Source organism: Vanellus vanellus (assembly GCF_965231255.1).
Source record: "Vanellus vanellus genome assembly, chromosome: 20".
NCBI classification, from domain to species: Eukaryota; Metazoa; Chordata; class Aves; order Charadriiformes; family Charadriidae; genus Vanellus; species Vanellus vanellus.
The window spans coordinates 3,134,966-3,159,462 of NC_138925.1; the positions used below are offsets into that span (position 1 = coordinate 3,134,966).

The 24,497-nt window shown below is 48.2% G+C and overlaps 2 protein-coding genes across 2 annotated transcripts in view; one reads left to right on the forward strand and one right to left on the reverse strand.

Annotated features, from left to right (window-relative positions):
• Positions 1–3,525: 3,525 nt before the first annotated feature.
• HTR6 (5-hydroxytryptamine receptor 6) lies at positions 3,526–6,686 on the forward strand (the record flags this gene model as incomplete). The annotated part of the gene is made up of 3 exons (XM_082493475.1): positions 3,526–4,257; positions 5,832–5,990; positions 6,267–6,686. 3 exons carry the CDS (start codon positions 3,526–3,528, stop codon positions 6,684–6,686), a joined length of 1,311 nt encoding a protein of 436 aa, XP_082349601.1.
• A 3,267-nt stretch (positions 6,687–9,953) lies between these two features.
• TMCO4 (transmembrane and coiled-coil domains 4) overlaps positions 9,954–24,497 on the reverse strand; it is a gene marked incomplete at its 5' end in the record, with an annotated part of 36,354 nt that continues 21,810 nt past the window's right edge. The window contains 2 exons of the mRNA XM_082493424.1: positions 9,954–10,367; positions 22,444–22,561. Of these exons, the coding sequence (XP_082349550.1) occupies positions 10,041–10,367; positions 22,444–22,561 (445 nt within the window). The 3' untranslated portion in view covers positions 9,954–10,040. The remainder of the gene's footprint in view (positions 10,368–22,443; positions 22,562–24,497) is intronic.

Sequence of the window (24,497 nt, forward strand, 5' to 3'; positions counted from 1 at the left end):
GTGTCCTCCCAAAGACGAGAGCGTAACAGGAGAGCTAGGAGGCAGGAAAAGGTGGAGAAACCCATGTTGTCACTGACCACCATCATGTGGCCCTTTTATTGGTGTACAGTGAAAACAGGAGCTGGGTTTAGCAGGGGGACTGTTGCTATAAACTCCAGGAGCTGCAGTTCAGGGTGTTCGGAGCAGGATGTCTCCAGCTCCTTTTGACACAACCTGAGCTTCAGTGGAGGCAGAGAGTAGAGGGCTGTTTGCAGATGAAAAGACCAATCTTTTAAAGGTAGCTAGCCAGGCTCCATCCTAAATCTGCCCTAAAGAGCCATCCCAGTTAAAGGATGGGATGAGATCCTGAGAGTAGATTGCACCGTTGGAGGCTGCTGCGTCAAGCCCTGGACTGCCTGGATGTCCTCACCAAGGTCTCTCAGCTTTCCAGTTTTACTCACTCCGCCTCACCAGCCCTTTTTTTTTGCCATGTTGACACTTGAGTGGCTGTTGACAACCTGGTTTTGCTTTCCCTGCTAGTGATACTGGAGAGCAGAGCTGGTGGAAACCATGATCCTCTGCAGATGTGTCCAGAAATGCAGCGCAGGGAGAGAGCACAAACAGGCCAGGAGAGCTGCCGGAGCAGAGAAGCTTTTGCAGGGGCAACGGTAGGATTTGGACTTCATTTTAAGGCAGATTTTTTAAAACACATTTTACTTCGATCAATTCAGATTCACTTCCCCAGCAAACACATCCAAACCAAGCATACAAAACCTCCCACGTGCCTAGCTGGGGAGGACACGCTCCTGATCCAACCTCCTCCTCTGAAGCAAAAGCTCTGGAGATAAACTGAGATGCTCCTCAGGTTGGGGTGCAGCAGGGCTGAGAAGGAAACATGGCTTTGTGCTGTGGCATGACTTCCTCGCTGAGCGCTAGCGTGGACCCAGCTGGGATCAATCTGTGCTGCTGCATTGATTTATCCTAGCCAGGGAGGCTGCTGCAGTGTGGGCTTGGGGTGGGTTTTCTTGCTTGTTCCCAGCACAGATGGGACGAGGAAGTGAGGGTTTCCTGGTACAAGCGCTTTTCTAAAGAAACCTCCTGCTGCGATCAGAGCCTCGCGTGTGTGTGCTCTGCCCTGGGATGCCTGCCAGGACGGAGTGACGCAGAGGTGGCCGGGGAGGTTTGGCTGGGAGCATCCAAGGAGAGGGTCCTGGGGAAGCAGAGGGAGGGCAGACGCTGTGCACAAACTCCCAGAAGAGCTTGTCCTGCTACGAATGACGGCAGCTGTTTCCCAGTGAACAGCTTTTCAGTGGCACGGAGATCCTGGGGGAATATGGGCTGTGTATGGGCCGTGTCCGTGCACAGAGGTGAGCCCTGCTTTGCATCCCTTGGTCAAGAGACCTGAATTGGCCGTTCAGCCACTGAGAAAAGCAGACGAAGTTGTTGAAAAGGTGATTAGAAAAGTAGATGTTGGTAAAGAGACAAATTTCTGTTCCGGGGTGGGTGGCTGGGGCAGCGCAGATTGTGCTGGGGGTACAGCGGGACGGGACTGGTGGGTGTGCGGTGTGCACAACTGGTGCTCGCCCGCACATCTGCAGCAGCATCTTCCCAGGGGAAGCGTGTTAACAAAAGCTTCGGTGGCAGCGCAGGGAGGAAAGGGCGATGTCTGGCCCTGTGACCGCAGGGGTAGGTGCCAGGGGCACAGTGGAGACACACGCACGGCTCTGCTTTGTGCTGGAGTCGGTGCCCTCAGCTGTGGTCTCCCCCAAACAGAAATTTCAACCATTTGTTGCAAGAAAAGAAACCCTTTTGGCAGCTGGGTAATTAAAAATATCATCAGTGCCTGCCAAGCACCCCGAGGTATTGGCTCTGACACGTGGAGGTGGTAACATGGGATACCTAACAGCACTTCGAGATTCAGAAGCGTCTTCTGAACTAGATGAAGGGATGAAGAAGCCAGCGGGACCCCCCTGGGTCCTCTGACTCATTGCCTCCCACTTGCCAAAGGGCAAGTTGCCGTGGGGCCATCCAGGGTTGCCCCTGCAAAGACACGGACCTTAGGCCAGCCCAAACAACCCCGGAGTGGAGGGGACAGACCTCTGGCTGTCCCGGTGTGAGTGCAGCCTTTTCCCGTAGCTTCTGCTCACACCCTCCATCCCTGGCTGCAGATTGCTGGAAAATCAGCCAGCAAGTCCTTCCCGTGCCTCCGGCTGCTTTCTGAGCAGGCAACCCTGGGCTGTTGCATGCAGGTTTTGTTGCTTTTTTATTTGGCTTTGCAAAATTTTGCTTTTTATCAACCTACACGGAGGACGGAGCCTGGTGCTCGGTGCCGCCAGCTGGGCCCAGCCACAGACCCACTGGCCCGTGGGCTGCTAGCCGCCTGGCAGGCAAACACGGGGTCTCTGGCGAGCAGAGGGGAGGCAGAGCGCGGTGCTGGCTGTCTCTTTAAGGTGGGAAAGGGAACTCTCTGGCTGCCACTTTGTGGAGTTTAGACCAGATCCCTGTTTTCATTAGCATTTCATTTCATTTAATTTCATCTCCTCCTCTCCCCACCCCCCCCAGCCCCACCTCCTCCGAATCGGCATTTCTGCCTCTTTTTCTGTGCATCACAGAATGGCAGGTAAAAGTCTGGCTGGCACCTGCACACACTCACACACGCACCCCTGCACGCTGGACACACCTCTGCTGGGGGAGAGACACCTTCCCACACTCCTGCATGTTGTATCTTCCTCCTCATAGACGAGCTGAGCTGGGAGCATCCCCGTACTCGCCTCAGGGCTGCTCTGCCTCTCCTTGCTGTCTCTGGCTGCAGCAGCAGCAGAGCTTGGTCACGGAGGAGCTCGGTGGAACCCCGCTGCCCCAGGGGACAGAGCTCTGCAGGTAGCCAAGCCCAACTGGGGGGCAGAGAGCCAAGCATCAAGGTCCAGAGCATTCCCAGCATCTGGAGTATCCTGGGATCCAGAGCATCCCTGTCATCTGGAGCATCCTGAGGTCCGGAGCATCCCAGCAGCCGGAGTATTCTGGGATCCAGAGCATCCCTGTCATCTGGAGTATTCTGAGGTCCAGAGCATCCCAGCATCTGGAGCATTCAGAGCATCCTGGGGTCCAAATTAGTCCCTGGTCCAGCACATCCAGAGCATCAGAGCATCCTGCCGTCCAGAGCATCCCTGGCATCTCAGGCATCCCGGCAGCCAGAGCATCCCAAGCCTCCCTGGTGTCCAAAGCATCCCCAGCATTCACAAGCTGTGTCGAGGGACATCCCAGTTCAGAAGGATTTGCAGGGACAAGGAAATGTGAGTAACGGGGAGGGGAACCTCGCTGCTGCTGATCGGCTCCTGGGAATGTCACTCTGCCGTGGTTGCCAGTGAAGAGAGAGTGGGGGAAGAGAGGGAGAGGAGAAGGAGAGGAGAAAGGAGGACGGGCACAGAGTAGAGGCAGAGAGATGGTACTTCTTCCCCGGGAGCTGGCTCCGGCGATGATCACCTAGCGCAGGTCACGGCTGAAGGTCCCCCCAGCTCCAGAGCCAGCCCCACCACCGAGCTCCCCATGGAGAGCGATTTGGGGGCCCCCAACGCCAGCGTGCTGGGGGAGCGCTCGCTGCTGGGGGGGAGCAGCTGGGTGGCTGCTTTCCTCTGCTTCATCATCCTGCTGACCACAGCGGGGAACTTCCTCCTCATCCTCCTCATCGTCACCCAGCGCTCCCTCCGCAACACCTCCAACTACTTCCTGGTGTCCCTCTTTATGTCCGACCTGATGGTGGGGCTGGTGGTCATGCCCCCCGCCATGCTCAACCAGCTCTATGGCCGCTGGGTGCTGCAGGGTGACTTCTGCTCCCTCTGGTACTCCTTTGACGTCATGTGCTGCAGCGCCTCCATCCTCAACCTCTGTGTCATCAGTTTGGACCGCTACCTGCTCATCATCTCCCCCCTCAAATACAAGCTGCGAATGACCTCCTGTAGAGCCCTCTGGCTCATCTTGGCCACCTGGACCTTGGCTGCGCTGGCCTCCTTCCTGCCCATCAAGATGGGCTGGCACGAGCTGGAGTTCGAGGTCCGGTCCCCAAATGTCACCTCTCAGGTGGATGAGGACCAGTGCCGGCTGCTGGTCAGCTTGCCCTACGCCTTGGTGGCCTCCTGCCTGACTTTCTTCCTCCCGTCCGCTGCCATCTCCTTCACCTACTGCCGCATCCTCCTGGCAGCCCGCAAGCAAGCGGTGCAGGTGGCTTCCCTTGCTTCCAACGTGGCCACCACCACCACCACCGACGAGACCACACCACAGGTAAGGTGGTCACAGTGACATTGCTCCTTGTGGACCCCTGTGGGTTGGTGCCTTCAGGAGAAAGGGCTTTGGCAACTGCAGGGAGGGGTGTTTTGGCAACATCCACCTCCTTGATGGGAGGATGGCTGCTCTGCGGTGTCCTCGGAGGTGCCCTGTGTCTTGTCCCAGCGATGGTGCATTTTTAAGCTGCTCAGGAGCACAGAAACAACATAAGCAGAAGAGAGAAATAAATTAAGATACAGGCGAAAGTGCTCAGCAGTGCAAAATAAATGCAGTTTCTCCCCCCTCTTGGCTGGCGTCATCTCGGGGGGTTTTAATCTTATCTGACTTTCCACTCGTAAATCTTGGCCATGGTGGGCGTGAGACATATGGGGGAGAAGGAGCTTAAATAAGAGCAAATACTAAATTCTGGAGAGCACCTTATTTTGAACAGCCAGCTTCTATTTTTGTTACCTGCTCTATAACGGGAACCGCAAAATACCTCCTTACTCGATCGCTGGTTAAACCAGTGTGTGTGGTTTTTATAACCAAAACGTGGCTGCACTTGTTTGTATTTCTCCAGGAGAAGGTAATTGCCACTAAACCTAACAGCTTTAATTCCTCCTAATAGGCTTTATTGACTTCATATCCTACAGAGACAAGACAAACTCAATTGCCTTTAAAATACCTTGATTTAGTTTGTTGTTCTTTGTCTTTTAAGAAAGGAGCTGGGACTCTCTGACCGGGCCAGCGCTCCTGCTTTCAACGGGAAAATGAGAATCAAAAAATAAATAGAAAATATCACGAAATGTTTTTTTTTCCCTGCGGATGAGTAGGTTTTGGGACTCTACAAACACGACCTGCCGCAGCCCTGCGGCCCCGGTGCTGCTCTGCTAGGGGGACCGGGGGATGCTCAGGTGCTTTGCTCTGCCGTGGAGAACCGACATCCACCTGCCGTGTCTCAGCAGAGGCGAGTGTCCCGGCAGATTTGGGGGAGCCCCGAATCGACTCTGGGCGAGCAGAAAACAAGGTGTCAGCCAGGGACCCCTCGGGTTTCATCTTTTTAACCGTTTTTTTTTTCTCTTTTCAGGCAGGAAGCTGAGTGGCAACGGGGCCTCATTTAATTACAGCGGAGGGCTGAGATAATAACTTAATTTTAGATTGCAAGAGAGGATGGAGGACTGAGTTAGTTATGGTGTTTGTAGGCTGCAACGTTTGGCAACCTGCTTTTAAAAATATAATTAGTTTGCTGCTCTAATCAGCAGCTAGAGATGCTTCTTTAGGGCATGCTTTATGCTCACCAAAACAGTGACTGAGTTGGATTTTTCTGTAAAAGAAGCATCTTAAAGCAGTAAAAAAAAAACCCAAACCTCTCAATGTTGAGGGTTTCTATTGCTTCCTCTTCCTGATTCATGGTTCAGGGACTGCGGTCTGTGCCACCCTCTGGCCCCTCGCAAGAAGGCAAATATCAGTGGGGTTTTTTTGCAGGATTTGCAGCACCAAACGCCACTTTTCTTGGGTGGGAGGCTGGCGCTGGTGCCAGCAGCTCTGGCCCGAGGAGAAGTGCTCGCTCACCGCCCCGTCTCCCGCTGCAGGATCCCTGTGCCCCGAGCCAGCCCGCGACTGGCAGCGAGAGCAGGAGGTTCGCCAACAAGCACAGCAAGAAGGCACTGAAGGCCAGCCTGACACTGGGCATCCTCCTGGGCATGTTCTTTGTGGCCTGGCTCCCCTTCTTCGTCACCAACGTGACGCAAGTAAGCACAAATGGTTTGGGTTTTGATTTATGTGGGGTTTTCAAAAGCTTTTCACTTTGAATCCAGCTGGGTTGGATCTCAGATGCCTGCAGGTCTTGCTGGAAAGCCTCTGGGACCAAAGATGCGATTTCTCCAGGGAGCAATGGGAAGGAAAAACCCTTCAAAATGGTTTTGAAGGGTTCCTTCAAAAGGAAAACGTTGGCGTTCCTGGGAAACCGCTCTGGATTGGGGCCAAGGCGGGAGACGGTGCTAACCCTTGCTGTGTCCTCTCGCCAGGCAGTCTGCAGCTGTGTTCCAGCCGGCTTCTTCGACGTGCTCACCTGGTTGGGGTACTGCAACAGCACCATGAACCCCATCATCTACCCGCTCTTCATGAGGGACTTCAAGAGGGCCATGGGCAAATACCTGCCCTGCTGCCGGCGCTCAGGGGAGCCCCATCCCAGTGCCATCTCCCTCTCCATGAGGAACTCCAACAGTGGACCCCGTGCTGCCACATCCCTCAAGAACGTCCTCACCTTGCAGGCAGAAACCGACTCAGTTGACTCTGGGGCGTTGGGGAACGAACACAGCCTGCTGCCAGCCAGTGATAGCCCCTGCGCTCTCGCAGCCCCTGGCACCCGCTTGGTCAACCTCTTCGAGGTGGAGCCCCCGGAAGTGGAGCTGCAGCCCAAGCAGCTCGGCACCCCCGTGGCCTGAGCGAGGGCATCCCGATGGGGGGTTACAGACCTCTGTGTGCTGGGAAGGATCCCCCAGCCCCATGCAAACTCTCCGGAGGGCTGATTTGCCACAAGACGTCTCCCTGCCCACGCAGAGCTCCTCGATACCCTTGTCAAACGCAACGTGCATCTCCTTGGAGAAGACATCGTCACCGAGCACTTCTGCGGGTAGGTTTAAGTAGTGCAAAGCCGCATTGTACTGCTGAATTAATCTGCCTTTCTCTCTCTTTCCATCCCTCCTTCGCTTGCCGTCACCAATCTCTCACCTTGCTCCGAGAGCCGTGGCCTTTCCATTTCCAGGGAGTCTGAACCTCGGACTCCAGACCCTTCTGCCTGCCTTCGTCTCCCTGGACTCAAAACCAAGGCTTGGTTTTCAGCTTCACTCACACGGCTCGGCAGATCCCCTCTTGCTCACCGAGTGCACCAAGAGGACCGGTGGAAACCACGTCCCCTCACTCACGGACAAGAGGTTTGGGGCTGCTCTCGTCCACAGAAGGTCACGTCTTCTTGAAGTTTAATTTCCTGGCCCAATTTGGAGTGTTACCTGTCTGGGTTTGCTGCAAAAGCAGTGAGTTACAACACAGTGAAACCATCGTGTTTAATGACAAACAGCCTGTACTACGGGGGATTAAATTCGATGCGAAATGTTCAACGCTGCTTTTTGGCTGTTCAGCACAGCTGTGGGTGTTGGGCTGGTTTGTGGCTCTACGGGTGTCCCGACAGCGGGAAGTAACAGAACAAGCTTCCCTTTAGATTTCATCCTACAGCTTCCTATTTTTGGCATATGACCATCATACTTTGCTCTTACAATCCGTCAATTTTTAGATGATGCAATTAGAAAAGATATTTTTTTTCTGCCTTCCAAGAAGAATCTGAACAAATATTGTCTTTTAAATGACAATGCCAGCCCCCCCCCCGACCCTCCTCAGAGCCATAAGCTCTCGTACGTGGGCACTTAACAACCAAAACAACAAATGCTTTTGGGAAATTCTTCCTCAAGTGCCTTTGGGCTGCAGAGAGGGGTCGGTAGTTGGCTGCTGTGCCCTCCCTGGACTCACACCCTGCCAACCTCGCTGCCTGTTTCTGAGCTCACGCTACCCAGTTTGATTCCGCTCCTGAAGCTCCTGATGGAGTCGAAAGCATCCCGAGGATACGGGGTGCTGGAAGAAGCAGCCACGCACCAATCAAGACTCATTAGTTTTCTTTCCACGTTGCCCACGTATGTTCCAGAACTGAACAAAAATGTTTTTATGACTAACTTGTCATTTATTTGCTACAAATCCCCTTGCAAGCGACGGCTGGCCTGGCAGTCAGTGATAAGTGACCGTGACAAACGGAGGACTGAGCACAGGTTCAAACGTCAAACCGTTTAATACATTTTTGCCACGTATCTGTGAACGGATAGTTTGGGGTCGGTATCAAGCACGAAGATGAATATGTACATCTTTCCATAAATGGCTTTATATAAAAATATACTTTGACTACAACTCCAGTTAAAAAGGAGTAGAAAAATGCACGATGAACTCCAAAAGCCCTTTAGGTACCCGGGTCAGCAGACACATCCGTCAGGAGATGGACAGAGAGACGCCTCTTCAAGCCAAATGTTCAAAAGCAATAATACGTGACTCTCTCATCGAGCCAATTCTTTGTAATAAGGTGTTTGCTTGTGTGTGGACAAATCCTCTGATCCAGTAGAGAAATCGTATCCCATATTTTCTGCAGCCAGCGGCATCACCGGCTGCCCGATGAAACAGGCCCGTCCCGGTGGGATGCCCCAGCCTGTCTCAGAGATGTCTCCCGTCGCTCTGCAGTGACGCACCGTACCAGAACCAGAGTGGAGCAGGTTCGAGCCCCTGTGGCGGGAGGAACTGGGGAGAGGAAAAGCTGAGCACCCTACCCAGAGCTGCTGTGCATCGCCAGGTCGTGCTGCCGACCCCAGAAACGGCCACGTTTTCAACTTTGTGAGAAATAACCTGCAGGTAAGGTTTGCAGAAAGCCGGGGAGAGAAAGGAGAGGTGGTTATTGAACCAGCTGCTGGGACGGGGACTGGGGAGGAGGACTCCACGTGAGTCAAAATAGGAAGCTGCGATTGCTTGGTTCCCCCCCTTATGATTCCAGGAGACCTTCCAGACCTGGATGTGGGAAGGTATTTATACAAACCAGCACTTGTTTTCAGACAGAAAAACACAGAGATGTTCTCAGAATAGGGTTTATCCCCCTGTCACGTTCCTGCTAGATGCGTTTTCTCGGGCTGAACAACAAAATAGGGCAGAAAAGGACCTTTTATGGAAGATGTGGCTCTGTCCCATACTGCTTTGGAAGACTCTGCATGGCAGGGGATGTAACGCAGGGTCCCTCCCTCTGCTTTGAGACTGGGGGAGAAGGAGTGGATGCCAATTCGCTTTTATGGAGGGAGGTAGAAATCAAACAGATTCATGTTTATCCTATGCCAAGTATTGGTTTTATTCTAAGCCAATTAAAAAATATGTCTAGAGGGAGCTTTTAAGGCTGGAGATGTGTGTGGGACACAAAACGAAAGTCTCTGTGGGTTGCTGGCTTGCAAAGCCTGGGAGGAAGTTTCACCAAGTAATAAATCATAAAAAGCCCACTCTGTTTCCTTCGCTGTCTTTCACCTAGGGACTCAAAGCATGTTTCTAATAGTAATGAGGCCTCCAACACTCATCGCCCTCAGCTCGCAGATAGGGAAACAGTCTTGTCGATTGGAAAGTGCCCAAGCCCTGGCAGCAAACCTGCAGCAGACAGGGGGAGAGAAGCCAGGTAGCCTGAGCCTCTCGCCTCCCCCGTTAGCAGAGCCGAAGCGCAGGCGCTGAGACACGCATAGCTGGGCAGCCGGAGCCTGCAATGCACCCGCTGACCTGAAAACCAAAAACCAAATCGACCGCTGGTGGAAAAATGTTTTTAATTTCCTAATGATGAGCCCCTCTCCACGATATGCTTAAAAATACCCACAGAGCCACCCGTTTTCCCAAGAGTTATATAGCAGAGACACAGTCCCTAATGGTGACAGCTGCTTCCCTCAAGAACAGACCCAGTTTGTGCGAGGAGGGAAGTGCCGCCGCTTCCTGAGGAGCAATGCTGATTCAGGCAGGAATCAGCCCTTTCTGGTCCGTGGGAGATGCCGTGGGCGGCTGCTCCAAAAGCTTTGATCCAGTGACATGCCGGTGCCACACTCCAGGCTCTCAGGAGAGTCTGAAAACTGCAGCTACAGCTCTGCGAGCTCCACCAACACTCCTTTGGGAAACACAGCGCAACGGACGGTGCTTTGAAAGCGGTTTTAGTGCTGGCTGAGCATCTCTGCCCAACACGAAGAGCTCTAATTTGCTCCTTCACCCGCTGCCTGTTTCTTGCTGTCCCCGCTCGTTGAACAGTCTGGGCAGGGGAGCGAGGTTTCTCCCAAGAGAGAGCTGGGGAAATCACGGCCGTGAGCATGGCCAGCTGGGACAGCTTCACCATCAGATGCATCCTCCTCTCGCATGGTGTTTTCCTGAGTCTTGCTGCCTGCTGCCCGCTGGGATTTGTCAGCTAGAGGGGAGAAAAGACTGCCACTGCCCTTCTCTTCCAGCCGACACTCCTTGGTTTTAATGCCCACAGCTTTTAGGATCGTGTCCATTTGCTTCATGTAGTCCAGGTGACCATTTACCTGCAAGCAATAACAAGAGTTCCGTTAGTGGGGAAGCTGCAGGGAACCCGGCTCAGTCCAGTCCTTCTTCTCAAAAGCCACCACTGCCATGAGACTTGGTTTCAGCTCTGAAAGGCTGAGAGAATGAGGTCGGAAAAACGCAGTCATCCATTGAATAACCCCAACTGGCTGCTCCCTTCATGGCACACGTTGCTGCTGGATTGCTTTTCCTCTGACATATGTATGTTTAAATGCTTGGACATTGCTGAATTACAAACCCCCAGATCCTGGGTGCCACGAGGGTAAGAGAGGAGGTGATCTGCCACGGTGAGAGACACCCAGGTAGGAGACAAGTTGTCTTAGTTCAACTCCCTGTTCTCTGCTAAATCACGTGTCCTCCCTGTGCCTTAGCTCCCTTGTAAGAGCAAAGATTATCCTACTTAAATTAGGATATAGTCACTAAATCTCACAACAGCTACTAAGCTTGTTAAAGTTCTTGGCTGGAAGGTGCACTGATCTGTCCCACACCATGTAAAACTGGGAGCCTGAGAGTTATGGGTTCATAAACCAAATTAAAGTCAACAATACCTGCAAAACTCCACATGTTTTTATTGTAAGGTGATTTCCATGATAAGATAAACCCTTCTGAGACAGACGCTGGAATACACCCTTCCAGGCGGGAGATGGAGAAAACCTCCTCTGCAGGTTATTATTGTTATATGCTAAAGGCTACCTGGCTGGAAAGGCAGAAACTGCCTCCTCTGTTTCAGGTGTCCTGTGCAAACCCAGTGTTTCAAGTAACGACAGTCCGGATCCTTCTAGAGACCATCCTGCAGATCTGCTTTGCTGTTGTACTCACAGCCAAAGTGGGAGGAAGCGCTTGTGAGCGCAAGGTGGATTTATGGTGGGTTTTTCTGTGGAGAGGAAAAGCGCTGTCGGGCCGAGTCAAGGCTATTTTGATGGTACGCTCTCCAGCTGGCCTGTAGATTTCAGCAAAAGTTAAGGGGTGTGATTTGCATCCTAAGATATTTTTTAGCATCTTTGGTAAATTCTATTCCTAACAGTTTAAATCCTTCCTGACCCAGCCAGAAGGCTGCCTCAGGCAACACCACCTCTTATTTTCCCAAATCTTGTTAGTAATTAGGGAATTTCCACAGCAGGGAATACTCGACACCGCCGTCCCAGGTTTCCTGCTTCCCAGCTGCGTGTAGGGCTGCCCCAGGAAGGGGCTGGTCTGCTTGTACGAGACAGTGAGAGCTGTTTGCAGAGCTCTGCAGAGAAACCCCGCCATGCACCCTCTGCTCTGCTCCCGCTAGCTCAGGATGATTTCAGGCAGTCCTTCCCCGCTACGCCGGCAACCGGGGTTGCCAGCACACCTCTACCCAAACCTAAAACAAACCTTTCCCGCACGGGCAAAACGCGTGAAGCAGCTTTTGAGTGGTAACATTTGGATGCACTTAGGACTTGGAGCAAAACGAAGGATTTAATCAGCACGTTAGTAATGCAATATGCGACTTTAATCAGTCCAGATGGCTCAACAGGCTCTTGATGCTTTGAACAGATTAGTTAATTAAAATATCCATTGAAGGACTAATGGACTAGCTGTTAAGATGTGTACATTGTTCTCTGATAAAGTATGAACATTTTACTACTTAGCTGGGGGGCTTGGTGCTAAAGAAAGAAATGAGCACAGCATTGGACACGGGGGAGAGGAACAAGAAGGAAATGGCCGTCCCGGGAGGGGTTGCTGAAGTTACTTAAACAGTTTGCTGTATTCTGAAACCTCCACAGTCATTACAATCTACCTGCCCTGCTCAGTGCTCGAGGGTTTCTCAGCCCTCTCTGTTACCTCGTCATTAGTCAGAGAGAACAAATTTCCTCTGGCACCCTAAGGATGAGATTTTCATAACTCCTCGGTATCCAGCAGCTTCCACTAAACCAAAGGGGAATTCCTCTTCTTTGAGCACCGCAATCACCGAGAGATGCTGCGGATGAGCAATTCTGAAGAGCTGAACGTTTCCTCATGCGGCAAAAAGACAAGCTGAGACCTCCTGAAAGTCCGTCCCTCACTGCAGCTCTGCTAATACCACTAAATCTCTTCAAAGGAAACTCACTTCTGGTTCCAGGATAGCCCAGGAGAGGATTCCAGAAAGCTAGACCAGTGCAAGCCCTGAGAAACAAAAGAGGACGTAGGACTCTTTCTCTGCTATACCGTGACATTGAGTACTGAGCCATCAGCAAAAAAAACAACGAACAAATTGCCTTGCCACTTGGAAGCCGTGATGCCATCCTGGTGGGAAAATTCAGCAATTCCACCTCTCCAAAGCCTGTTTTCATCTGCAATGTGAAAAGCTGAATTCCTCCACTGGGTGGACTGTGCTGGAGGAGGGATGGGAACATCTATAACATTGTAAGGGACAATAAAAACTTTAAAGGGAAATAAACAATTGTTTGAATATTTGTCAGAACAAAGTGCAGGAGGAATTTCAAAATAAACGGAATAGAGAAGTGTTCTTGTAACCAAAGCAAATATATTTATGTTTGTTATAAGGAAATGAAAGCAGCAGGGTAGGTTTATCAGTGCACTTAGGTGACTTCTCCCCTGTTATATCCGATTGAAGTTTGCTTTGACGCACTGGAAAATATAAGCCAGCTGCCTATATCGCTAATTCTGCTGCAGGACTACAGCACCGCACAGAAAGATCTCCAAAGACCTACAGACTACGGCATTGCTCAGGTGGATCCATCACTCAGCTGAAAGGAGCCATCAGTTCAGAAAGTTGGGAAAGGTTTTGAAGTTCCAATCCACCCAAAAGTGTCAAAAATGTCATTGAGCATAATCAGCTGTGTCTGTTAAATTCAAACGAATGTCTTTTTGTTTCGGTACAATAAGCGCCTCTGGTTACGGTGTCGTAAAAACCCAGTTCAATTTACGGGAGCTTTGAAAACAAGTAATGCCACCCCTGGGCCTGCAACCAACCCGCCGGTGGTCGCTGTACCAAGGCAAGCTGTGAGCTCTGCCCCACAGATGCTGCTCTGTGTATTCATGACAGCAATCCCCGGTGGAGAGAGACGGGGCACAGAGATCAGCACATCTGAGAAGAGCTGACAATGGAATCAATTTGCAGTTACCACGCAGCTCTCTCCCATTAGCGGTAAGCCGGTGCAATCTCCGTGGCTCCACTCAATTGCCTTTGCGGTTGGTTTTCCCCAGCGTTGCAAAAGAACAGATAAAGCACCAACACAGGATCCGTCCATGCAGATCAGCTCCTTAGGACAGAGGAAGAATCCCGGCTTCTCTCAGGTTTTGAGCTAGAGGAACCCAAGGTGCACCCCGCAGCCCAGAGGAGCCTGGGGAGCTCTCCAAGCAGTGGAGAGAGAAAGGACCCGGGAGAAAGGAGAGGGTGCGTATGATCCTGGCTCTGCCACTGACTCACACAAGCACAGGCAAGACTCACTCTGTCACAACACTGGTATTCCACTGACATTATTGTGTTTGACATGGCAGAGAAGTCTTTGCTCACTCCAGAGCCAACTGTTTAAAGATCCTGCCCAGTTTCCTTCCAAAAGAGCTCCTCCACCAATCCCAAGCAGCCAATGCAAAGAGCGTGCACTGGCTCCGAAGCCTGGCACGGCTCGCAAAGCTGTTCTCTTCGCAGGGCTACATAATGCGCAAGAGCCCAGCTGGACGTCCCTTGGCCTCTCTGCTACCTGCGGGGAGAGATAAAGGACAGAGCAGCTGGGCTTTGCCTTCCTCCTGCTCTCCCTGGACAAACATCCTATGGATTGGAGGAGAATTGCAGAGGAGCAAGTGAGGCGTGCGGCACGAGCAGAGGATTCACAGGTACTCTGCAAGTCATAGGAGCGCAGGTCATTAATACAGTGGAGAATTTCACTTCTTTGATTTGTTTTGAGCCCATCACGTCCAAAGAGCAACTTTATAATGCAGGAAAAAGATACCCTCGAGTTAAAATGTCTCTCCAGAGCTTCGTTATTTCAGCAGCAGCAGTAATGACTACCTCGGTGGGCAGCACAGTTTCAGGATTCCCTTTTGACAAATATTGTTTGAATAGAAATTGGTATTTTGTGCAGGGTGAAAAGAGTTAATAGAGAGAGCTACAGTGTCTGGAGCTCAGATAATAATCACACCTCACTTTTCAGCAGCCCTTTCTTCCCGTTGGTGTGTCAGACACTTTGTGTACACACATAATGAAATGCAAACTGCCTCCGGGTGGCATGTCTCAATAGAGCCAGCTCAGCACCTTCTGCTATTGCCAGCTCATGTTCAGCTCATGGGTTTACTCTCTGTTTCCAAAAGTGGCAGCGAATTTGTCGTTCAGGAAGAGAACCGGAGTGCAACCCTGCGTTCTGAAATAAACCTGAATAAAGTTTTGGGGTAGCATTGGTAAAGAAGGGAAGAAACTCAAATGCCACTCTCGCTTTCCAAAAATCCTTAGTTCTGAATACTGCCTCCAAACCCCCGCGGCCCTCCTCTTCCAGATGGTGGCAAAGACTGATTGATTATAGGGTTCCCAAGCCGTGCCGGATTATCACTCAAAATGCAGTCAGCTCTGCCAAGCTGGCAGGCTCCTCTGGTCAGCGTTACTCCCACATGTCAGCGTAAGCCTCAATTCAGAGTGCTGGGTACATCCTGCATGACAGAGGGCATTCAGCCTGGCAGAAAATGTCTTATCTGTTTTCCGCAGTTTTCGGAAAGCTTACGGCAAAGACGTAACGCTGCCCAGGCAGGGGGAGATGGCTGGAGCTGGGTCGTTCCCATAGTGAGAACCAGAAGATGAAAACAAACCTTGAAAGAGGCTGCGGCTGAATTAAGTTAAAATAGAAATGAAATTCTTCTGTTTGGGTTCTTAGGAAATGTTTTCCAAAAGTGAGGACAAGGAACATGTTCACTAATTCAGAACCTGGAATTTAAATGGATTTATTAAAATGTGTGAATTTGGCATCTGCCCGAAGTTCTCCCTTGCACTACAGGTGCATCCTCAGCATTAGCAGTCCTGGCTTCCAGCAGAGGAGAAGCTAATAAAAATATATTTGAGGAAAACTTTATAGAGCTGAATTTATTTTGAAAATACTGTCAATGTCATTCGCATTATTCCTCTTTAATGTTTCTATTTCTGCTCTGAAATACTGATGGAATAAAGATTGGAGCATGATTCAGCTGAAGCTAATAGGCTTTGCTTCTAAATCATCCCTTTGCACAATTACAATTCTTGTGAATAGAATAAGTCTCTCAATTCTTATTTTTCTTCTCGTTTGAAAACTAACTTGACTGGTAAAAGTTCTCTTTTAATTACAGTGACATTTCTTGAGCAAGACTGTAATTTTTACATGATGTTTCAGCCACAACTTATTGATCAAGTCATTCTCACCCCTGGGGCAGTGATTGAGGGACGTTACCCTCAGACAGCACTCAGGCAATTTCACACTAATGCAAGAACTTTTTCCAAGGACTTTTTCCATCAAATTTTGATATGTTTTGTGGGAACACATTGATGTTGACAATTCAGAGTATACGTGTTTTTTTTTTTTTTTTTTTTGCTGGAGTCATCCACTGCTGATAAACTCTGCCAGCTTCCCTCTCAATTTCCCTCCACCAATTCCATGAAGACTGTAGGATGGAGAGGAGTAAAATACAGAATATAACAAGAAAACACAGGAAGTAAATGGAGGAAATAAGTGTTGGAAGTCTGAAGCCCTAAAAAAGGGGGTGAGATGGAGAGCAGCTGTACATCAGCGCTGACGGGCAGGACGAAATTAGGAAGGTGGAGCTTCATAAATTCTGAATTAATAGGAGAGCCCTTGGAAGAGTTTCAAGGGAAAGGTGCCTTCACAAACGTCCTTCTGCTCACAGGCAATGCACTGTGCGCATCCAGCCCGCCGGCTGAAGGCAACAGCTGCCTGCATGAATTTTTCAACTGTTTGCAGAGCTGCTGTTGACTATTTTTTTTTTTTGCTGATGCTCCCACTGACGACTGCCAGAAGTGGAATCAGTTCTTTAGCTATTAAGTTGGTGTCTGAATGCTCAAGAGTCTTTCCAGCTATATCAAAGTTGCAAAACATGCCACTCACTTTTAAGGTGGCTATAATCAAATACTTATTTTTTGGTGCTAATCCAAGTGGAAATTATTTAAATTAGATGGTATAAAGAATGTTTTAAAAGGCCCAGCATAAACTGTGCAGATAATTATCGCTGGGGAATAATTTCAACATAATCTCTTGGGTCTCAGAGGAAAAGAGATCCCCCAAAATAAAGATTGGATTGATGTATCAAATTGGACTGTTCCTAAAAATAGCTTGGGGGACCCAGATATCTGACATTATAAACTACAACAGTCCACTAGTGACCTAAAATATCTGCTACATTGATCAAGACAGGATTATGGAGAATTTTTCAGATTAAAACATTGAGATGAGATTCGGTCTCCATAATCAGGATAATATAACAGGACGTGGCTGCAGCAGAGGACGACTCCTGTGAAAGACTGATAGGGACTGATCACCCTTCCTCTCCCCATCTTGCTCTGGGAATACGTAAGATCTGGCAGCTGAAACGTTACCATCTTTGCAGCTTTCAAATCAGCTTCTCAGCTCAACTCCACAAAACAAGATCACTTTTGGTTAATTAAGGGAATTTTAGCCATCTTTGAGGACAATGACCTGTTCTCAGTTTATTCATCCCTTACTCTCCTTTATGACTTGATGGTAATAATGTACCTGGGCAAGAATTCTTGGGCATTTGGGAAGTTTCAACAGCTATGGAGTAATGTGCCATCTCTCCTGAGCAATGCGATCTCCTACGAATCCATCCCACCGGGATCTGCAGCAGGTTTAAGACCTTACCTTACCCACTGTCACTGGGGCAGCAGGCAGTGAGAGGCTTCGTGCCGTTTCAGCTACATTCAGCTCGTGTCAGTAAGACATGCTGCTGTAATTGCAAGATCTCAGGCACAAGAGCTGAAACTGGTACAGGAGAAAACCTCACGTACACTATGTGTCAGCTAAGTCAGTCTTCCCCTCGATTAACACTTTTAATTGGATGTCACAACTGAATTTTCTTTCCGTGTTAGCTGAAGAAGTTAGAAACGAAGCTCAAATCTGAACACAAAAATGATATAGAATTAGCGTTTGTGTTCCAACATAAGACAGGAGATAGAATGCTAAATTCTCTATCCTTAATTCACCTTACTGTGCTTTGTGTAGCCACTCTTGCAGAATCAAACATTATTAACACTACTTAGGAAAAACTCCCACTGCTTTTGCTGGCAGTTTTGCTCGAGGAAGGTCTGCGTGATCGGGACAGCTGCTTGCAAAGCCAACAGCTACAAACCTGTCAAGAATGGAGTCCGCAATGTCTGGCTTTGCAAGAACAGTCCTATTTTCAAATGCGAGGGGCTTTAATGGGTAAAGAGTAAGAGAAAATCTATAAAAAGTGGTAAGCGATGCAAATTGTTACGCTCCATGGGAGAAAGATGTAGGGATATCAAAACTTTGCTGGTTACTCAAATGGAATAGTAAATTTCATATGTTGAGTTGTATTAGATGTAAATACAAACTACCCGGGAATCTTTCTAAAATGTGGCACTTGGTAAAACTCAGCTTTTCTGAAGGAGAGGGGTGCAGTCCCAGAAATTCAGCTTTGCCCAGGGTCGTCGGGGTGTCCGAACACTGTATGCACTCAAACAGATGATGTAGAAACCCATGGTGCAACGATACACACGTGTTCCAGACACAACGGAGGAAATGGGAAAATTACTTCTATAAATCTGCAAAAAGGCCACACTGTTACTGCACCATGCTGCTTCTGAGTGGCACTGCGTATGTCAATTTTGGCACCAGACTTACAAAATAAAGGCTCAAGGAGCGCTATAAAATGGTTCTCTCTGCCTTTTAAAAGCAGCTGAATATCCCCAGCCTTTCAAAGAGTGCATCAGGATCAAGCAATACATCTGTGTTGAAGCAAGGAGGGACACCAGCCTTTGAGCTCGTCTGCCGCAACGCAAAAACAAACTGCAAGTCATTAATAGCTCCATTTGCACTTTGTTTGGAAAAGCTTTTTCGGTTTCTTCCTCTATTCTAACATACTGTCATCGCCACCACCCTCTGCTTGGATCCCAAAGGGAACAATGTATTTACTATGTATTTAATGTGCAATTTTCAGAGCTCCCAAATCAACAGCAAGAAGGATCACAGAAAACTAAGCCGCTGACAACTCCAGGGTTGCAGGGACATACAAAGAGGAAGAAATCATCCCTGTGACCTTATAGCCCAGCAGACAAATAGACTTGTTTCCCCAGAGACTTGCATGTCCCCCAGAAGTGAGAGAAGGCTCCCCAGGCTCCTTCAAGCCGCTGCCTGATGCCGAGTTCTGCTCCTGGCTGTTGCTCTTCCAATCCTGTTAATGCCTGTCACCATGGGAGGTGGCACTGCTCATTTGAGACAAGTGAAACAAAGGTGTCATGAGACACAGGCGACTTTTTGCCTTTTTGAACTCCCCAGGGTTCTTAATCCATATTTCGTAACCACAACTAATTGTTTGCTGCAAGTCTTGGGAATACTGGGGAAAAAACCTCACAGTTTAATACTTTTTAGGAAAAAAGCCTGACTCACAGAAGTGCCAAATCAGTTGGATTTCACAAAATTTAGACTTTTCACCAGCTTCTGGTATTTATGTATGCTGTGTACCTGCCTAGCTGAAGGCCAGACTGCCTTGAATCTGTTTGCCTTCCCTCATAATGGGAATACTAGGCCCCTCGTCTGAGAGAGCTTTTGGAAAGAGAGAGCAGTTATTCTTGGGTTTTAATCATTATCATAAAGAGAGCTTTCCCACCGCTTAGTTACAGCAGCAAAGAAGAGAAGAGGTAAAAAGCTTTTGAGGTATATCAGAGGAAAGAAGCAAAGGTGTGCTGATGTGTGATACAGATTATTCCAGAAAGAAGCTCTGCTGTTTTGCTTTCCATCATGCAGAGATGCTGCAGAAGAACGTGGCTCTGAAATGCATCAGCATGTTTTGTCTCTAGGTACCACTGTAGTGATTGCTCTAGAGATTAAAAAGTACCTCGTATCTTTAGTCTCTTGGCTGTACGGAGCACAGCTCTGGCATTCCAGGTGTTTGAATAAGGAGGGGTTTACTCTTAGTTGGTGCTCCTGCGTGTTGCCTTTACAGGAATTTGTGAGAACCAGCAGCAGGTAGGCAGCTGCCATCCCAACGACGTGTTGATGAAGAATAAGGAGAGGAGAATTTAGCTGCCATCAAAAGCATGGCAAAGGCAGGAGTTTTAAAGTTGATGAAGAACTTAATCATAGTCTAAAGGCCTATAGGACAATTTTCACATTGGACTAACGAGAAAACAGTACTGACTTCTGCAATACTTGTCATGATCCATCCATGCTCTCTACTGGACTTCCGTCCAGGCATTCCTACTGTCCCCAAGCTTGCAAGTTCGTCCCTGGTTTCTGCTGCGGTAAAACCGCCCAGAGAAACTTAAGCACCCTTCTTGACTTATGAGCCTCCGTGAAAATGCTCTGCCTATGTTCTGACTCTGAGCGTTTCTGCAATATTCAAATGTTAATGCAAAATGTAATCTACAATATCCCATTTGAACAAACAGCAATCAATCTAATACACTACGGCTCAATTACTTCCTTGGTCTCTGTAACAGGTGCTGTCAAATAAATCTACTGAATAAATCAGTCCCATTGTAACCATTAGGAAGGCTTTTATAACTGCATTTGCTGAGTGGGAGGACCTTTTTCTCTCAGCTTTTTACTGACAGTCAGATAAAAAACATACTAATCAAGAGAGACATGCAATAAAAGCCTTGGAGGTGAACTCCTGTTTATACTGAGGACTCTTAGTCCTCCACTCGTTTCAGGATTCTGATGGTGGCACAGCAAGGAGAACCAAGCCCTTTGGATCCAGTCCAGTTTTCATCATGGATGGACTGGGAGATGCCTAAAATACTGAGGCTGCCTGCATAATATTTGCACATCGAGCACCTTTGCATCATCTATGCTTTATTCTTCTATCACAGCTTGTCCTTTCTTATTCCTGGCAGGAGACTCGCGGGGACTTCCAGCAAGGGCATCGGCAAGGATGGAGCTGGTCCCCATTACAGAAAGTATCACTCTGTATATATTTCTGTGATGCTGCAGCAAAATCCGTCTTTGCTTTGTTGCCGCTCTAGAAATTATTGCCCCTGAATACTTCCTTCCCCATTCTTTGTCCTTTTACTTTTAAAATCAGAATGCACTGTATTTCTTTTCATAAAGCTCCATGGTCTGGAAAACGGATCAAGAGAATGACACCTACTTAATATAGGCTTTTCCCCCTGCGGGGGTTGCTCTTTTTTCCCCCAAAGCTTTGCCGTAACATTAAGCAAGTGAAAGTGTCAGCTCTTTCTGAAATGAGAACAGCACTGGGACTGTCTGTTGGCATCATGCAGCACGGATACAGATGCACAACAATAGAAGATTAGCAGATAGCAGCTCTGCAACCATTATTCATTTAGCTGAAATGTAAATACTGCTCCTCTGGGGGAAAAATGGAGAGGCTGCTGCGAGCCAGGCAGGATAAAGTCTGCAGGACTCCAGGGGGTTTCACAGTTCAGGAAGCAGAAGGTCAACAGAAAGAGGGTCTCTGAAGAGAAATCAAAAAGAGGAGACTAAACATGGATTGAACTAACAGGAAAAGCCACCCCAGTGCCACCACTGCTTGACATCTTTGGCCATTTTTCTTTTCATGCCCGCAACAGATGTCATCGCTCGCAAGCAACTAATGGCTGCTCCGGGGACAGTGAAAAAATGGATGTGGGAGCACATGGGAATGCTAACCAAGGTGACCCAGTAAGAAGAGCTACAGTGCTGGACCATGTTTAAAAGCCTCTGCTATGCCACTTCCTTCTGGGAAGCCTATATTTTGTTCAGCAAAGTCTCTATTTTATCTGTACAGCACTAAGCCCTCTGTTTTCTGGCAAGGGCTGTACATAGCGCAGTTATAATGAATGAAGTGAGCTGGTAACAGTTGGGTATTTATAGGCTCAGTGGGCTCGTGCTCCAAAAAATCTGAAAGCACTTAAAAGTGCCTTTGGCTCCAGAGCAATGTTGACAGTCCCTACCAGCTTGTGGGGACCTTTGTGAGGAATCACAGCAGGAACAGTGACCATGGAAGTATCTGGAGCTGTGTGCTGAGCATCTTCCAGTGCAGTTTGCAGAGAGTGAAGAATGAGTTAAAACATTTAGATATGGAAAAACAAGATTGCATGTCCAAGATTACTGTATATGAATACACAAGCTAAGTTCTGGATGATTTTCTGTGGAAGAGCTCACTCATGAGTACAGACAAGGCAATAATATTATTCGTTTGTTTAAGGTAATTGAGTTGAATATTGCTAGGCATATAATATAGCGGCTTATCATTAATGCCACCAGATAGCTTTGAGGAAACTAAATGTCTACCAGACATCTCCTGCTTCCTGGAGACCTACACTCCAGAAACACAGCAGGCCAGGTCTGGACCTAGCAAACCAGCCATCAATATCACAGAGCTTCTACAATTACAAACCGGTTCCTGCACCGTGGCGTCAGTGCAGCCCAGGTGACCAAGGTACACGGCCTGTGACTTTGCCCCTCTGTGACCCTGAACAGTGTTGAAGGCTCCACCAAGATAAGATCGTGGGTTGCACCTGCTCCGCGGTCGTGTGTTTGAGCTCCACGTTTCCCAGCTGCTGAGCCTTCCTACCTGCTGATCTAGGGCTTGCAAGACAGCAAGGTCATTCTTGGAAAATAATGATATTTTCGGTCTACAGTATGAGATATTTCAGAACAAAAAAAAACCCCAAACATATCCAACAAGAGAGGCAAATTCTCACTATTTTGCTCAATACTGAGCACTGGCTGGGCCAAAAAAATCTATACTGAAGTCTGAGATGAGAGTGATCTCAAAGAAAGGAATGAGGGACAATGTACATAGAGGTGCTCTCTTCAGTATCCCGTCTTCCCCTAATCAATAAGTGTGAGGTTACAGTGCTGCAAGCAAACGATGGATGGAAAAACTAAGAATATTAGAAATACTACTTACTACAGATGAAAGGTCCATGTTTACCATCCTCCTGTCATCCAAGTCGACTGGCTGGAGGCCTGCAACGTTGATCTGGACAGAAGAGGTTCGGTATACAAACCCCAGCAGCCAGTCTCCCCTAGGAGCAGAGCAGAAGAACAGCGTGAGTAAATACTGTTGCCAAACCAATGCAATATGTGACTACTCAGACCACAAGGAGAGTAGAAGGGCTGGGAAGCACAGTGATGTCTGGACCAAGACCTGCTGCAGCTTTGTCTGATGTAGGAATCGGAGCAGTTGCCGAATTCAGGGCAGGTTCCTCGGACACAATAGTGCAAGTCTGAACTGAATCCTGATTCACAGGTGTGGTCTCATTATATGCAGTGGGTTTAGGAATGTGACCCTTCTATTTATTTCTGTATTTGCTTAGAGATTGCAGTACATTCACATATTTGATCTTTTTAATGTACTAATAGGTAGAAGTTCTCCAGCCTGTAGACAGCTGTAAACGTGATGAGGCCTACAATACCAATGTTGCTGACATAAATATCGACTGTGAAGCTCCGTGGAGTGCTCCTGATTTATAGGTACTGTATAAATACATGGTTTCAATGCCAAAACTCGGAAGACTTTGTTCCCACTGTAAAGTATCGCCATAAGTCACTGTGACAGTTTCAGGGTAGACTATAGCATGATGAGAGAAGGGGAGGCGTCCTTTGGAAATACATAACCTCTTTTCCTGCGCTGAGCAACAGCATAAAACCCCGGGCACCTAAACACCATTACACTCTGTAGAATAGATTTAAGTTGGATGCAAGTGGTATTTCTACTCTGTGATGGCAGCAGGTGAACTGCATCTGCACAGCTCACCATTTCTGGCTGCTCCTGTCCACTCCAAAATGATCTATACTAGAAGTTGTAAGTCCACACAGAGCCCTGAAAAATCTTTGTGATGCATCTGTGCTACTCAGGCATGGGTTCTTCGAACAGCTGAGCAAGTCTAACTAATTTGGTAAAGTTTTCCCAGTAGGAATTTGTAACCCTGCTGTGAAATCAGACGGGACAGCTCTGACAGCTGGCTTTCACTCTCCATGTCCTTTCAGACTTCAAAGCCGAAGGAGACAAGCTACAGCAGACTGAAGCTCAGCAAATTGGGGCCAAATCTGATCTTGCAGAAGTTTTACTCAGTGTAATTCATCTGACCTAAATAGAGCTACTCCTAAAGTGACAGAACAAGGCCAGAATTTGTACAGCCAGAGACCAAAGAAATCAGAATCAGGTGGGGTCTTACCACAAAATGTTTGTATAATCCTTCTCTCATATCTAATATCCTCACATACATTCTCTCTCTCCCTCAGTTACCTCCTCTAGCTGCCCCTCATGCTAAGTGAGTAACCCTCAAATTCAGCATCTGAAGGCAAAGTAGAGAACCTGCATAGTGGAATATTTCCCGACAGTCTCCTCACCTGCTTCTTCCTATTAGTGAGCAACAAGCTACAATTTCTACATCATTTTTCATTCAACGTTCAAGACATGGGCTTGCCAAAGCAGAACCTAACCAAATTACTGCACACACAGAGGTACAAACACACATACTATTTTATTCTAACAGCAAATGCAGACTTTGAAACTATAACAAGATCTTTTTTTTTTTTTTATATTAGAGGAAATGAATACACTAAGCTTTTTGCAGTGAGATTGATTTTTGTATAACACAGGGAGGAATGATATTTGCCGGGGCAAATTCAGTTATATACAACAATTGCTATTTATGGCTTCTTGGAGGAACACAGAAGCACTCCCAAGGAGGCAGCAATTGCTTTCTCTTTATGTCACATGAAGAAATACTGTAACTGGTGTGCATATCCGGCATCCGTAAAACCTCCTGAGATCCAAAAAGGGCAAAAGCAACAATTTTCAGCCTGACAGACAGATGGGGTTAATAATTTATTGCTTTTTAATCTTGAATGCTTTTAATTCTTTTATTTAGTTCTTCTTTGTAAATTAATGGACTATGTTAGATGCATAGTAATACAATTCTTCCTCATCTCATACGTACGTATGTAGGCATACAT